This window comes from Micromys minutus (assembly GCF_963924665.1).
Source record: "Micromys minutus genome assembly, chromosome: 10".
NCBI lineage: Eukaryota > Metazoa > Chordata > Mammalia > Rodentia > Muridae > Micromys > Micromys minutus.
This window is the reverse complement of record NC_137979.1, coordinates 13,941,638-13,958,989: the sequence shown is the minus strand read 5'-3', so window position 1 is coordinate 13,958,989 and position 17,352 is coordinate 13,941,638. Positions and strand designations below refer to the sequence as shown.

At 43.3% G+C, this 17,352-nt stretch overlaps 1 protein-coding gene across 3 annotated transcripts in view; it reads left to right on the top strand.

Annotated features, from left to right (window-relative positions):
• PRPSAP2 (phosphoribosyl pyrophosphate synthetase associated protein 2) overlaps positions 1-11,453 on the top strand; it is a 28,708-nt gene extending 17,255 nt beyond the window's left edge. For all 3 annotated transcript variants that reach the window (XM_080923082.1, XM_080923083.1, XM_080923084.1), the window contains 5 exons: positions 2-57; positions 4,974-5,122; positions 6,814-6,884; positions 9,361-9,507; positions 10,802-11,453. In XM_080923082.1, the coding sequence (XP_080779208.1) occupies positions 2-57; positions 4,974-5,122; positions 6,814-6,884; positions 9,361-9,507; positions 10,802-10,960 (582 nt within the window). In that variant the 3' untranslated portion in view covers positions 10,961-11,453. The remainder of the gene's footprint in view (position 1; positions 58-4,973; positions 5,123-6,813; positions 6,885-9,360; positions 9,508-10,801) is intronic.
• The last annotated feature ends 5,899 nt before the right edge of the window (positions 11,454-17,352 follow it).

Below are 17,352 nucleotides of genomic sequence, written 5' to 3'. Positions count from 1 at the left end.
GATCCCAGATTATAGGAATGCAGTCATCGTGGCCAAGTCTCCAGCCTCAGCCAAGAGGTAGGTGGGACCACTGTGTAGATTGGGCTGCAGTGGCTCCCCTAATCCCCCTTACTTTTCTTCCATGGATTAATTTAGTATTATCCTGTCAACCTAAATGTTAGGTAGATATTTTAGTTTGTTCTTTTTTCTCCAATCTCAGTTTATGACTGCCAGTCATATTTCTTGTCTTTTTTTTTAAGATTTATTTATTTTATGTATAAGTACTCAATCTGCATGTACACCTTTATGCCAGAAGAGGGCATCAGATTCCTTTATAGATGGTTATGAGCCACCATGTGTTTGCTGGGAATTGAACTCAGATCCTCTGGAAGAACAGCCAGTGCTCTTAACCGCTGAGCCATCTCTCCAGCCCCCAGTTATATTTCTTAACCAGAGTCATCCTATCTAAGGAGTACTGACCTAGTGTGTTCTGTTAGTTCAGACTGTCAGTGAAGTCCTGCTTAAAGTAAGATCTCTCAGAGGGTAAAGGCATTTGCTACCAAGCTTGACCTGAGTTTAATCCCTGAGACCTATATGATAGAAAGAGAACCAACTCCCATTAGTTGTTCTCTGACCTCCTACTCCTCCACCCAAAGCTAAATAAATAAATGAGTGGTTTGGGGGATTGTCATTGTTGTTGTTTCCAAGACAGGAAACATTGTCATCGTTGTTCTTTGTAGCCTTGTTCTGGAACTCAATTTGTAGACCGGCTGGCCTCAAGCTCACAGAAACCCACCTGCCTCTGCCTCCCAAGTGCTAAGAGTAAAGGCTACCATGCCCAGCAGTAAAGGTAAATTTTAAAAATCCTACTTAACCTACTTTGTTTACTGTTCAAAGAGCTTATTGACTTAAGAGATTGTATCCAGTTGGTAGGCCATGTTATTGTGCAAGTGTGTGTGTGTGTGTGTGTGTGTGTGTGTGTGTGTGTGTGTGTATGTGTGTGTGTAAAGATGACATTTAGATCAGCATCTATAGAGTAAGCCTGGTTTTACCAAGGGTAACTGGTAATTCCTAATACAGTATAATAAATAATGTAGTCCTTTTACTAAATTGAAAGAAGCAAAGTGGTCTGAAAGGTCCAGGGACTGTCAATATGGATAGATGACATATTTTTTCCATGTAACATATACATATCCACCAATCTTTTTTTGTTTTGTTTTTATTGTTGTGTTATTATTGAGACAGGGTCTTACTATTTAAACCAGGCTGTCATCAGCTCACAGAGATCCTCCTTCCTCTACCGCCCACAGCACCAAATTGTAAATCTTGGGCTATTTGGTAATTCTTATTAAAATATTCTCCCTGGTGTGATTCATCCCCTTGGCTCTGAGCTCAGACACACTCGTACAGAGCACCTTTTCTGTTTAACTGGTTGGCACAGTCCTGCTCCTGTGAGGACTCTTTATGTTTTCTTTAGAAATGTGAATTCATTTCTTGATAGAACCAAGCCTATAGTAGATGGCTTTTTTAGGTGTGCTTGGGAAGTTTTAACATCACAGGACAGATAAGGTGCCTTTCTACTGAAAAAAAGCATTATGTCTCTTTATAAAAATGCTCCTTGACAGTGACTGAGCATGGGTACAGATTTCCTGGAGTGATTGCCTCAACTGTGGCGCAAGTGGAAATACTGCATTTGTGAGGTTTCTGCCTCCCCCTCCCCATACTCCAGGAAACTGTTTTCTAGCCTTTTCTCTATCCACCATTTAAATACACTCCCTGTTCTGAGATATTACTGAAAAGTCAGTATAGTCTCCCTCCCCTTTGTTTCTCTTTAGCTATTTTTGTAAGCTTATAAATGAAGCCTGTTTTTAATGTTATTAGTGTTTGAAAAGCAAGACTAGAATTATTGGGTCCTATGCTCTTGATGAAAGGATGGAAGACCCAAGGTTCCACAAGGGGAGTCTGACCCAGTGGGAACAATGGACATGTTTTGTGGCCAGGGAACTAGTGACACAAGATCTGCAACAGTGCATGGAAGTGGGTGGAGTTTGGAGTTAAAAGATGACATGGCTGGATTGGGGCAGTTTTTGTTAATTTGACATAAACCAGAGACATGTGACATCATGTATTTTCTTGATTAATGTGAGAGGGTTCAGTCTATTGTGGGAAGTGCCACTAATGGGCAGGTGGCCCTAAGTTGTATAAGAAAGCAGCCTGAGTAAGGTATGGGGAGCAAGCCAGTAAGCAGCACTCCTCTGAGGTCTCTGTTTGAGTTCCTGTCTTGGCTTCTCTCAGTGCTGGTCTGTGATCAGGAAATGTAAGCCACATAAAGCTTTTCCTCCTCAACTTAGTTTTGGTCTTGATCATAAGAACAGAAAACAAACTAGGACAGTGACATAGCATGGGAAACTGATTCTTTAAAAGAAAGCTGAAGGGGCTGTGTTAATAGAACATTCCACAGAATAAAGAAGATGATGATGATGAGAAAAGGTCTTCAGAGTGTGGTAACTGTAATCATTATGAACTAAATAGCAGGGTTTCTTTCAAATTACAGTGGCTATAAGGAGAAAGGCTGTCCTCAGGGAGGGTCTCATCCCTCCTCTGTCAGTAGTCAGCAAAACAGACAGAGACTCAGGAAGGCCACTAAGCACCAGATCAGCCAGGCACTCCAGACTGCACAATGGACATTCTGTGCTGTAATTTAAAATGATTTGAGTTTAAAATGATTAAAGTTGGACCTGGAAAGGTGGCTCAGCACTTAAGAGCACTGGCTACTTTTCTAGAGGACCTGGGTTTTATTTCTAGCACCCACATGGCAGCTCATAAAAATTTTCTGCTGCCCTCTGTGATCACCAAGAATACATGTGCACATATATACTATAAACAAAACACTCATACACATAAAATAAGTAAATCATAATAAAATACAGAAGAGATGTCTAAGAATCATCCCTAACTGCAGTTCCAGGGAACCTGACACCCTTTCCTGGCCTAGGCATGGCATCTATGGTATACAGACATACTGTAGGCAAAAGAAAAACTTTGTTACTGATTTAACAGATAAAAGGTATCCATTCTTTATTTGGGGGAGGAGCAGGGCCTTTCTGTGTAGCCCACACTGTCCTTGAACTTACAGCATTCCTCCTGCTTCAGCCCCCCAGTGCTAGCTAGGATTGTGTATATGAGCCATCACACCCAGCTAGGTCTAGATTGTAATAGTGAATTCTGTCACGAATTTATGAGAGCAAATGCTAACATTATAAAGCATCAGCAGATATATTTCCCTTTTCTGAGGCCTTCTTCACCCATACCTCAGTTAACAAAGAAGTTCTAAAGCACCTCGTTAGCAATCTGAATGAACAGTGTATAGAAGATGAATACATCATGCCCTTTGAGCTTATCACTGGAACCTGAGGTTGATTTAGCAGCTTTTAAAGGTCTATGAATGTCAATCACTATGTTGAGGAACAAGAAAGAGAAGCCAATCTTTCTTACAATCTAGCTTAAGTAAACTAAGAATAGAAGGGAACTTTTTTTATTAGATAAAGATCTGTAAACAACTGATCTCTGACATTCCAGTGGTGAAAACTGGTGCTGTCCCCCAGCTCTAGGACAAGAAGGCAGGCAGTATCTGTCCTTTTCCTTAGATTCAGACAGCACTGAGGTTCTGGATGCAGTTAAGAACAGCCAAGAGTGGGTGTGGATGCCAGGAATAGGGCACATTCACTTCAGTAAGCTTGGAAGATATAAGATCCATATATGCTGGATGGACACCTTTAATCTTAGCATTTGGGAAGTGAGTTTCAGGACAGCCTATTCTACTCAGTGAAACCCTGTCTCAAATCCAGCACCAATGTTAATCAGCTCACAACCAGGTACTCACAGAGGACAGTTCTGGGGATCTGACTTCCTCTTCTAGCCTCCTTGGGCAGCTGCACTAATGTGGATATACTCACAACAGACACATCTGAGCATATAATTAAAAATAAAATACTTAGTAATTAAAAAGGAAAAATGGAAATAACTCAGTTTCCCATTAATAAGTAAATAGATAAATAGCAATATATTCATATACTGGTAGACTATAACATGGCTGAATCTCTACAATACATTGAGTGAAAAAAAGTAGGACGCTAAAGACATACTGTGATCAGCATGCGTGGAGTAAGTTAATCTTCTTGCCAGAAAGGAGATGGGTAGTTGCCAGAGCCTAAAGGAGGCACATTCATTATAAAGGGCCAGAGATTGCACTTGATGTTAGCAGAACAGTTTGTCATCAGTGAGTTGATGCCAGTATGGACATGTATTTGCCACACTGGAAGAAATTATGTGGGGAGCACAGATCTGATGAATGTATAAAGGTCTCTCAGGTTGTGAAATTGTGTGAAGTTTCTTCTATTCCCATTATTCCTTCATAAATCTTTAAAAAATTAATATTTAGTACTTTAATAAGTCTTTAATGGATGTTGTTTCACATGGTTTATTCTCAGAGAAGTCTCAAAGATAGTATTAGCAACTGCAAGAAAGGAAACTTGAGGCTGCAAGAAGATTCCTTAATCAGAACTTAGGTTCTGGTTGCCTGATGAGAGATGCTCACCTATGGGCTCTACACTCATTTTTTCCTGAATCTGAAGTAGTCATTCTTTTTTAGTTTTGTTTGTTGGGGTTTTCTTTTTTTCTTTTTTCTTTGTTTTGGGTTTTGGTTTGTTGGTTTGGTCGGTTGGGTTTGGTTTATAGGGTTTTTTTGTTGTTCATTTGTTTTTCTGTGTAACCCTGGCTCTCCTAGAACTCATTCTGTGGACCTGGCTGGCCTCAAACTCTGAGATCCACCTGCCTCTGAAGCGCTGTGATTACAGGTGTGCACCACGACCAGCTAGTCATTCTCTTGAAATTACTCCTTTGGGAAAAACATTTTGCTTATGTTCTTTAATGTCTTGCCCAGACATCAACAGGCTGCCTCCTGGTTGTTTACTTGTGTCTAATGTTCTTTGCAGGGCACAATCTTTCGCAGAGCGTCTGCGCCTGGGAATCGCAGTGATCCATGGAGAAGCACAGGATGCTGAGTCTGACTTGGTGGATGGCCGGCACTCCCCACCAATGGTCAGGAGTGTAGCTGCCATCCACCCCAGCCTGGAGATCCCAAGTAAGTATCCACAGGTACCTCTTTGCCACTGTTCTCTGGGCTGCTTGAATTTGTGGAGGGCATATTTTAATATGAATTATTATTGTTGTTGTTATTATATATTTTGTTTTTATGTGTATGCTACATGTGTGCAAATACAGATGACAGAAGATGGTGTCAGATCTCCTAGAGCTGGAGTCCCAGGATATTGTGAGCCATCTGACATTGGTACTAGGAACCAAACTCAGGTCCTTTGGAAGAGTAGCAAGTGCTCTTAACCACAGAGTCTCCTCTGCAGCCCATGGGTTCTCTTTGGTGTGTGTATTCATATACACACTCATGCATGTATTTCAGACACACATGCACATGTAGGTCAGAGGTCTATGTTAGGTATTTTTCTCAGTGATTTTTACCTTTTTGTTTGTTTTTGAGACAAGATCTCTCACTGGCCTGGAGCTTTTCTATTATCTAGAGTGCCCTGCAGCAAGCCCCAAGGATCCTCTTCAGCCTTAGGATACACATAACTACACCCAGATTATTGTTTTAAGAGGTACTGGGAACCCAAACTTGGTCCTCATTTGATATTTTATTCATGGAACCATCTTCCTAACTTCTCTTTTAACTTTTTGAGTTGGCAAAAACCTTCCTGGTTGAATTAAAATAGCTGTTAGCCTTTGAGTCATAGGGCCCAAATTTAGGGAAGAGTAGGAAAATGGTCAGCTATTTGGATTCAAGTGCATTACCTCTGGGAGCTGCGTGTATCTCTTCAGTGCATGTATCTGAGAGCATGCTGGGCTGGCATAAGCGGGGAGCTTCTTTATGCACAAAGCTGGTCAGCGTTATGTTATATGCAATGTAACGTTCTGAGCATAGGGTAAGGGTACCCTATTTAGCATAGGGTAAGGCCTGGCCAATTAATGTTAAATGTATTTCTAAGTATTTTATTCTTTTGGGTGCATGTCTGTACAGCTAACTGCTTAGAACAGAAGAAAATCTGGAATGCCAATAAAGTCAGAACACACACCTGTCTGTCTGTCTGTCTGTCTGTCTTACTAAATAGTCTGCATGGCTCCCCTTCTGATCCTGATGCCTTTTGTTCTTTTTTTGGCTCATATACCCAATGCCATACAATGCAGCAGTGGTACATGGGGATGTCCTTGACTTCTTGTTCTTTTTAGGCAGCACCGTTGGGTGTCATGTTACCTGGGAATTTTATAGTTGTCCATCATAATTGAGGAAGTTCCTTACCCTTCTAAGTATTAGGAGGTTTTTTTTTTGTTTTGTTTTGTTTTTTTAATAAAAATTCTTTTTTGTTGTTATTGTTTTGGGTTCTTTGGGGTTGTTTGTTTTGGGTGGTTTGGTTTTTTTGGGGTTTTTTTTTTTTGTTTTGTTGGGGGTTTTTTTGGGTTTTTTTGGGTTTTTTTTTTTGTTTTGTTTTGTTTTTTGTTTTGTTTTGTTTTGGTTTGGTTTTTTTGGGGGCTTTTTTGGTTTTTTTTTTTTTTTTTTTTTGAGACAGGGTTTCTCTGTGTAGCCCTGGCTGTCCTGGAGCTCACTATATAGACCAGGCTGGCCTCAAACCCAGAGATACACCTGTGTCTGCTAGGATTAAAGGCACGTGCCACCATGACTGCAACATTAACTACTTAAAGCCTTTTAAGTCTTTGTCCTACCTTTGAGCATAGGCACTGAGGTGTGTGTTTCATTCTTACCAGTGCTGATTCCTAAAGAAAAGCCACCAATCACAGTTGTTGGTGATGTTGGAGGAAGAATTGCCATCATTGTGGTATGTAGTTCCCCTTTCTTGTTACCACCATCACTCTGTTGACTTACCTGTAATTGTGTGCTGGGGGGGTTGTGTGGCTAGGCTAAGTAGCATGTCTGTTGGTACCTTGTGCTAGATGTTAACTTTGGCCCCAAACAGAAAAATTAATGGTTTAAGAAAAAAAGTAGTTTCTATATAGTTAGTGAATATGGTACAGCTGTTGGTTTCTATATTTTGGGAAGTTGGTTTTATGGTTAAAGTGAAGGACAAAGTTGATTATAGTTTTAACAAATTGGAAGTTAGAGTTGTAGTTCAATAAGGCCTTGGATTTGGTCCCTAACACCACACACCCCAAAACTCACATCATTTCATACATGTATACTAAATGAAATACTGGGGGCTGGAGAGAGATGACTCAGGGGTTAAAAGCACTGACCACATGGTGGCCATCTATAATGGGACCTGATGCCCTCTTCTGGTGTGTCTGACAACTACAGTGTACTCACACATATATAAAATAAAATAAATCTAAAAAAAAAAAATTAGTAAATGAAACACTGAAGAATGGATCAGGAAGCTGTCGCTCACTGCTTTCTGGGGAGAGCCAGGGGCCAAGGACCTTCCTCGGCTTTCCCTGTTCTCTCCTGCCAGAGGCTGTCATTACCCTGAGAGTAATGACATTCATGACATTACTGAGCTTCACAGTTTACCATGTAAAAGACATTTGGGCATTGGGGTTGGAAAGGTTGCGCAATGATTAAAAGTGTTTGCTATTCCTGCAGAAGACCCAGATTTGGTTCCCAGTACCAAATGGACTTAAAACTGTAACTCTAGTTCTAAGGAATCCATTACACACAGGCAAAACACTCATACACATCTATTAAAAAATAAAGACCTAAATGTTTATACTGTGCACACGATGACTTTTGGTCCATGCTGTGGTTGATCCACCTAGTGGTGACACATGTACTTGGCGTGCAGTGAAGTCTGTACTTTTGTTATGTATGGTAATACAGCTTTGCATCTGTTCTTCAGATTGGACAATACTGCTTTGAATATCCTTACACCATTTTCTGGTTTGTCTGCAGTGAGATGGCAGAGACAGAATTCCCAGAAATCATGAGACAGCATATGCAGCAGCAAACAGGCCCTGCCTCGTACTAGGTGGACCATGAGGCATGACACCTGAGGTTGTGACTGCACAGAGGTCCCCTGTACTCAGACACACGCACATACACACAGACTCAAAGTTTAAAAGCCAGCATTTTATTTTGGAGTATGAGATACCATGTAGGAAGGAAGGCCCTGCAGGCTCTTGACCTTGTTTCCACTTATTCTGGCTAGCTTTTATGTTAGCTTATACAGGCTAATGTCACTTTGGAAGAGGAAACCACAATTGAGAAAATGCCCCCACTACATTAGCCTGTGTGCAAGCCTGTGGTGCATTTTCTTAATTAGTGATTTAATGTGAAAGGGCCCAGTCCATTGTGAGTAGTGCCATCCTGGGGCAGGTAGTCCTGGGTTCTATAATAAAGCAGGCTGATGAAGCTGGCAAGCAGCACTTCTCTGTGACCTCTGCCTCAGCTCCTGCTTTCAGGTTTTTATCTGAGTCCCTCAGTGATGGGCTGTGTTGTGGAACTAGAAACTGAACTTTCCTCCCCAAGTTGTTTTGGTCTTGGTGTTTCATCAGTGTAGGAGAAACCTTCACTAAGACACTTTTGCTAAAACTTTGGTATAGTAGTAATACATGCATGCTGTGGCATGTGCACACACACATAAATACAGGAATAAATAAGCGAAAATATGTAATTGAAAAGCACTGCCAAACTGACTGATGTCCATAGTCCTGGCTAGCTAAATGCTGTAAACCAGGCTGGCCTTGAACACAGATCTACCTACTTCTGTCTCTGAGTTCTGGGATTAAAGGTGTGCATCACCATGCTCGGCTTGTGTTATGCTTTTTTTTTTTAATTTACTTATTTAATATATGTGAATACACCGTAGTTGTCTTCAGACACACCAGAAGAGAGCATTGGATCCCATTACAGATGGTTTTGAGCCACCAGGTGGTTGCTGAGACTTGAACTTAGGGCTTCTGGAAGAGCAGTCAGTGCTCTTAACCACTGAGCCATCTCTCCAGCCCATAGTAAGGGTTTTATTGTTGTGAAAAGACAATATGACCAAGGCGACTCTTATAAAGGACAACATTTAAGTGGGACTGGCTTACTTCAGTCCCCTGTTTGTACTAATTGTACAGACCTCCATACATGGGTTATGGTACTCATGCACTTAAACAAATAAGTATATATAAGTGAGAAGTTTTCAAAGACATTTCTTAGCCAGGCAGAGTAGTGTGGTCTTGTGTGTGTTACCAGCTACTCAGGAGACTTAGTGAGGGGGAGTCACTTGAGCCCAGGTATTCAGGACATCCTGGACAACGTAATAAGATAATAAGGCAAGTGTTGATGTGCCTTTCATATGGCCTTTGATTTGACAGGATGATATTATTGACGATGTGGACAGCTTTCTTGCTGCAGCAGAGACCTTGAAGGAAAGAGGTGCATATAAGATCTTTGTGATGGCAACTCACGGCTTGTTATCCTCTGATGCTCCCCGGCTGATTGAAGAGTCTGCCATTGATGAGGTAGTAGGGCTGGCAGTCAGGGTGGGCTGTCTGGGTACTGGCTGTCTGGGTCCTGAACAGCAGAGCAGGAACAGGTGTAAGCTCATTTTAGTTAAGAATAAAAGATACAAGCCAGTAGGGTAGCCCATGATTTTAATCTCAGCACTGGAGAGGCTGAGCCAGGAGTCTTGACATTAGTTCAGCATCAGAATGGGCTACAGAGTAAGTCCGTGTCTCAAAAAATTAAAGAAAAGGGAATGGATGAAAAATGTTCATGCTTGAATTCATTAGCTGTAGTTTTCCCATTTGAATGAAGTATGGCCTGATTCAGTTTTGACTTGTATGCTGTATCATTCACCCACTTGCAGTGTGTGGTACAGTGATAGTTAGAATGCTCCAGTTGTATGCTGGGCACCCAGCTGATTTAAGAGGAAATGTCCCCTGTGAGCTATTAACTACACACTCCTCTGAGTCCCTCGTTGCTTTCCTTCTCTTTGAATTTGTTCATGTGCCCATGGCACACTGCGTGGTCTGTAATGAAATGTACTTCAACACGTTTTCTCTTCCTAAATTCCTAATAATTTTCCTCCACTAGTTTGTGTGTATGATGTGCATATATGAATGTAGTCCTCATATAGAGGTCATAGGACAATTTTCAGGAGTTAGGTTTCTCTGAAGCTATGAAAAAGAGACCCAACTCCAGCCCCAGCAGCAATGAACAAGGGTTTCAGTTTCTCCAAGTCTCCCCCAACATTTTAAGTTTCTTTTGGGCTGTAACTGCTCTAATGAGTATGAGGTTTTCAGATCTTAAAGCTAGAGCAGCTTTTCCTGATAGAAACTGACACTGTCAGAGATAACAGGCCATACGGTGAGCCTCATCAATACATTTTTCTTTCGTTTTCTTTTTTTAAGAAACCTATATATATATACACACACTGCAGCTGTCTTCAGACACACCAGAAGAGGGCGTCAGATCTCATTACAGATGGTTGTGAGCCACCATGTGGTTGCTGGGATTTGAACTCAGAACCTCTGGAAGAGCAGTCATGTTAAGATGACTCTTAACCGCTGAGTCATCTCTCCAACTTGCAGTACATTTTTTCAAATGAAGCCATGATACTGGCTGGGTTTTTTTTTTTTTTTTCCCCTCCTGTTTTTCAGATTAGGCTTTGCTCTGTTCTGTTCTATTTGTTTTATTTGTAGTACTGGCCCTGAACCTAGACATTTCACACACCAAACATACACTCTACCATGAGTCACACCCCAGCCCAGAGGCTGCTTGGCGTCTGATGCTTTTCTTTCTTGTAATGCACAGGTAGTGGTCACTAACACGATCCCACATGAAATCCAGAAGCTACAGTGCCCCAAGATCAAGACCGTGGACATCAGCATGATCCTCTCAGAAGCCATCCGCCGAATTCACAACGGGGAGTCCATGTCCTACCTTTTCAGAAACATAGGCTTAGATGACTGAGCAGTTCTCCTATGGCAGAACTTCCACAGATTGAGTGGGAAGCCCAGCACGTATGCTGGAAGGGCCCATGCCTCACCAGATACACTTGGCCCTCCCTTTCCCCACGTCTTCCTGACTGATTCCTGTGAAAGTACAAGGACCAGCTGTTTAATGTTCGTTTAGGTTTTTGTGAGTTTGGGGGATAATTTTTATAGCAGAAAGACCTCCTCTTAAATAAAAGAAGTTAAAACCTGATTGTTTTTAGTGTAACCATTTTAAATAATACACTTGAATGAGATTTTTAAGCTCAGCCTTTTTTTAAAGTTGCTTGATCCAACTGTTGAAAAAAGTTAAATAAAATAATCTGCTGTCTACTATCTACAGTCAAAAAGCTACTGTTGGTTCCAATACATTGCCTTTTTAGAAATGCTTTTGTAAATGGGCATATAGAGTATGTGGCTGTATTTATTTTCTGCAACTAAAGAAAGAATAAAACCTCGTGTTTGTTTTTTAATCCTCTGTATGTGGATGATTGTTCTGTAGCTGGAATGGACAGCCACTCGAGACCTGAGTTACGTGGCTGCTTTTGCTCTTCAACTGAGCTGTATGTACAGAGCTTCATCTGGTGAGGACCTTCTTGCTCCTATAGGTCTGCAGAGCCCTGCAGGCTCTTGATGCAAAGCCGCTTAGTTGAAATGGAAGTAAGGCTCGCAGCCTTCATCAGAAGCTCAGCAGTCCCTTCTGCTCTCTTCAAGTGCAGCCAATTCTCAGACAAAGATGCAGTAAGTCATGCTGAGTGAGGTTGAGGCAGGGGTAGGGGTGGGGAGACAGTGGGGTGGGTCGCTCGGCATCATTACAGAGGACCAATAGTACTAAAAATTGTCTGACTTAAAGTTTCAAGTTCAGATTTCTGTTTTTAAGCAGAGTTCAGAAGAGGGTATTGGATCTCCTAAAATTAGGGTTGCAGCTGTTTGTGAGCCACCGTGTAAGTGCTGGGGACTGAATCCAGGTTCTGTACAAGAGCAGTGGGTGCATTTAACCACTGAGCCATCTCTCCAGCCCCTGAAGTTTATAATTCTGTCCATCTGCCTTGTGTCATGGAACAGGCCTGACCCCAGAGTGTTAATGCCCATAAGTACATTTTTGCCTTTGTGGTCCTGGGAAGAAGGAAAGAGTGTCCCTGACAGCTACTGGAAGAGCTTTGGGAACGTGGTGTCCCCATGTGGGGAGGCTGGGGTGTGGTTGGGAATTCAGTTCTGACCTGTGCCGAAGAGGCTTCAGCTGTGACTGTCCTGTTCTTTGAGTTTTCTCATGCTCCCTTTAGAAAGAACTGGAAGAAGTAACTGACATTTCACTCTGAACAAGGATAGCACTTTGTAGTGGTCTTAGGTGTGTAGGTCCCTGCTGGCTCTTTGGACTTCACCTTTGTCTGATAAGGGAGGATAGGTCACTGTGGATGCTGTTTGAGGGATGTGCTTTTCAGAACTACAGGTAGAAGGTTCTCTGGGTTGCTGTGGCCACTGAGAGGCGCCGGCACTCTGATCCTCTAGGTGTCATCCATGAAGCAGTCACACTGACAGGAGAGGGGCAAAGGATGAATGATGGAAGGCTGCCTCTGGGTAGAAAACTCGTCTCAACATCTGCTCTAGGGTTGCATGAAGTAGAGGCCCTGACTCCAGCTGCCATAGGGCTTACCAGAGAGCCACAAGTATGGAGAAGCTATCCCAGAGGCATCAAAATAGGAAAGGCATGCAGGCTCACACTCGGGCACATGATGTCTAGAGCATGATGCTAGAGCAGACAGATAAGTCCTGGAGGGCCCTGTGTTCATGGTTTTAAAGTGCCGTGGTGCTGAGGGCCATGGGAGGGTCAGCAAGGAAGACACATCTAGCCCACTTAGTTGCAGTAATTTCCTAATCTCAGAGTTTCCCAGAGGCAACTTGGCAGTCAGAGGTGGCGTGAACTTGAACCCTGAAATTCCATAACAGAAAAGACTGTTAGGGTGAACATGGTGGTACATGTTTGTCATTTCAGCACCCAAGAGTTTGAGGCAGGTGTGTTAAGAGTTAAAGGCCAGTCTGGTCTACATAGTGGGCCAAGGGTAGGGGTGGTCATAGTGGTGGGAGAAGTAGGGTATTAGTTTTTAATTTATAGTGACTGTAATGTCATCTTTTGACAAAATAATGCATTGGCATCAAGATTACACAGGGTATTGCTGAGCACCATGAGTAACTGTAGAGATAAAACAGTTCAGCCAGCACCATTTGGCTCTCAGTTTCTTCTTTACTGTAAGTCCCCAACCCTATGCCTAGTCAAGTAGAGGACTCCTAATGAATCTTGAGTTAGTTCTGTGGATGTAGAAGTAATTCTCTGGTTGGCTGTTTGGGCGAGGTAATAGCATAAGGTATGTTGACCTCTCACTAGCTTGGCCCTCTTGCTCAGAGTGGCCAATTTCATTAAAGATCTCAATGTTCATCTAGGTCCCACCATAAGACCCAGAGAGGCCTCTAGACTCCATCCCCTGAAGCATCTCCTGCTCTTGCTTTCTCACATTTAATCTGTTTACATCTGAATTCCATTATTCTTGGGTGTAAGGCTCAACTCACTGACTCAGGTGGCTTTGGTGACCATCGGACATCAACACCTTAGCTCTCCAATTCATCATTCTTAAAGAACCCCACAGTCTGCTGAGGGTGTGCTGGGTCCACTTCTACTCTAAGCTACACTTTGTCTCCAAAATAGTTTCTAAGCACCTCACCCTCTCAGACCCGCTCACCCCTGCTGAGGGGTGGCTGCAGCCCCCTCCCAGGGTGCCTGTCTGCCAATAGTGCCCTGCTTGCTCCCTCTGCCCTGGCTAGGTGCTCTAGAACTCCCATGAAGCTGTACAGTTGTTAGGGTGGATGAAGGTGTGGCCCGTGAGTAGGACATGCAGTTGTGACTTTGGTTCCTAGCTTGCTCAATTTCATGGCTCACCTACTTCATCTCAGACTTTTACCTCCTCGGCCTGGGGATCTTGACGTGTGGTTTGGGGTAGATTTTTAGCCTGTGGATTTTTAGCCTAGTCGACTCACTCTGTCTTCTATGACCTGCTGGCTCCTTCTAGCTCCTTCCAGTACTGGGATTTCTTCCTTCCTAAAAATAGGATAATGACTTCCTAGTCAACTCTCCTCATATTACAGCCCAAGTTTGACCAGGAAAAAGCCTCTGGCTGGACCGGATTTCTCACAGCTCCTCCCTTTCCTAGGCTCTGGCTTTGCTGATTACTGTTCTATTACTCCTGTTTCACACTGAGCAACCTGACAGTTCACTTTAATTTTTTGAACAAATTAGCTCCAGATTGTTTTATGAAAGGAACCCGCTGTGGTAATACCTCCCTAATTCTATGTGGACCCCAAGTTCAATCCCCTAGTCTCCAGGACCTAGTAGGTCTTCCTCTGGAGAAGGAATGAGGCGGTAGTTAAGCTGTCCTTAGGCACCAAGGGTGGGTTTCGTGGTGGTTGGGAACTAGTAACAGACAAATGGAGCCCTCCCTTGAATAGACAAGTAGCAGTGGACTAAGAAAGCATGTATAAGGCAAGTGGTTTCCTTACTGGGTTGCTCTATTGTGTGCTTAAAAATGACCAGTCCTGGCTAGCAAGATGGCTGGTGGGTGCAGATTTGATCCCTGGCCCCCACATGACAAAATTAATTTCCACAAATCGTCCTTTAACCTCTGCGCACATGTCATGGCATACACACATGGAAGGTGCATGAGCACATACAGTATATAAATAAATACATGTGAATGTAAGGTTTTTTTCTAAATGACTCAGTTTCTATCTAATTCCCACCGTGAGATCTGTAAGATGCCACTGGTTCTGAATGTTAATTATCTAACACTAGAATCCCCAAGATGAACACGCACAGGTCCGCCTGCTCTGACCATACATGCAACAGAGCTGGAACATACCCAGCAGTCCCTCATAGCCTCCTTTCCCTGCTTGCCTGCTTTGATCTGAATCTGAACTTTGTCGACTGCCCGGCTGCCTGTCTAGCCTTTGGGTGGTAATTCATATTTATACTTAAAAGTTAAAAAAAAAAAAGTTGCCAAGTTTTGTGACAACTGTGATGAAAATTACTACCCTTAATTGAATGTCACTTTGTGCCAGGGGTTGTCCCAACTCAAAGTTAATATTACTGCTCCTAGTTTGAAGTACAAGGAAGCTGGCTCAGAGAAGTAAAAGACTTTGACACCAACTGTTAACCAAATACCCATGGTGCCTACATCTGCATAAAAGTACTGAGGCCCTTAGGGCAGAGCAGGGTGCTGGCTGCCTCAGTAGTCTCTGCCCCCCACCTGCAATAGGACAATTAGAAAATCAGGAGAGATATATTCAGCATGGCCACTTTGGGAAGAGGTCCAATAACACCCGTCACACACACCACAGTCCATCTTCAGGGTCCAACATTGGAGGTTCAGATTTAGTAAGCATGCTTAGCTCAGCCGTCCTGATCCAGGGGTCTCTTTTTGTCTCAGCACTAGTCTTTCCTCCAAGGTGATCAATCTCACAAGTAGTACATCTCTGTGGAGTGATGAGTTTATGAAAAGATAAAGGGGGCTGGGGGGATATGTTCTATGGAGGTGTGGTCAGGTATAGGGGAAGGGATGCATTGGCAGGCCCATGCTAAGACATCCCCTTCCCCCAGAGGGACCAGCTATATCACAATATAGTATAGGATACAGGGAATGAGGAGGGGAGTCAAGAGGATAGTGGAGACAGAGAAAGGCAGAGAGAGAGAATAGAGAAGTAGAGGAGTAGAAGCTGGCCATGAGCATGGGGAGAGAGAAGGGGGAAAGGATTGGGGAGAGTGGGAGCAAGAAGGGAAGGGCAAGAGGGAGGAGGGGGCTGGAGAGATGGCTCAGCAGTTAAGAGCACTGACTGCTCTTCCACAGGTCCTGAGTTCAATTCCCAGCAACCACATGGTGGCTCACAACCATCTGTAATGAGATTAGATGCCCTCTTCTGGTGTGTCTGAAGACAGCTACAGTGTATTCACATAAAATAAATAAAGAGAGGGGAAGGAGCAAGCAGCCCCTTTTATAGTGAGTCAGAAATGCCTGGCTGTTGCCAGGTAACTATGGGGTGGAGCTTAGACAAAATGCTAACATGGAGGACAACTTCTCCAGCTGAGGCTTCAGCCTTTTCCTTCTCTCAGGATGAGATTCCTGGGGGAAATTTCTTGGGGTTCATTATCTTAATAGTCCTGATAGGTATGGGATGCCATGCTGGTCGGGAAAACCCCAGAGGCTCCCAAACAGTACAAGCTCTTGATTGCCCACCTGAATGTGCTAGTGAGATACTGTTGCTGGGCTCACCAACCCCATGGTTACAGAACAGACATCAAGCTGGAACCAAGCTGGTCGCTCCTTCCCTGCCAGCTAGCTCTAGCACCAGGTGCTGCTGAGGAAGATGTGTCATTCTCAGTGAAGTTCCCACTGAGTTACCGGTGCATCACCCACACTCCTGCCAGCGGGGACAAATGACTAACCAGCATACATGTGTGGTCCAGTGGATGAGAACGACCCCATAGACTCGTGGATCTAAGTTAGTCCCCAGTTAGTGGAACTGTTTAGAAATGGCCTTGTTGGAGGACATGTGTCACGGATGTTTTCAGGGCAGTATAAAACCAAGGCAACATGTATGAAACAATAACAGAAAAACACTAACAGTCACTAGTAACTCGATAACCTAAAAGAAAGTATTAACAGAAGCAGTGAGGGCTGGTGAGATGGCTCAGTGGATAAAACACTTGTCACGCAAGCCCGACACCTGAACTTGACCCCGAGAACTCATGTGAAGCTGGAAAAACAGAATCAACTCCACAAGTTGTTCTCTGACCTCCACATGTGTGCTGTGCCATGCCCACCCCTCCCATAATATACACACATAATAATAATAATAATAATAATAATAATAATAATAATAATAATAATAATAATAATAAATTCTAACTAACAGGACTAGCTATGGGCTCCACACAAAGGGCCCATGAGACGACTCTACTTCAGCCCCTCGCACCTCAGCTAGACCAATGTATCTGATAAACACTCTTCTGCCTTTTCCTGCTTTCCTGGGAAATTCCCTTAGCTCTGTGGACATCATCACCAATCTGCCCTGCACTTAGCGAGGTTGTAACATTCTTAATTTGGAACATCTCCATGAAAAAAGGGAGTGTTGTCACCAGGCAGCCTTCACCGGGTCCCTTACTGTAGCTTGCTTTGTAGACCAGCTAGCCTCAAATTCACACAGACCTCACCCCCGCCTCTGCCTTCCAAGTCACTAGTGCTGAGGTTCAAGGCAGGCGCCACCATGAGTATGTTAACTGTGCTGACCTTCTTGAGTCTGGGTAAGCCCAGCAAGTGAGGCTTGGAC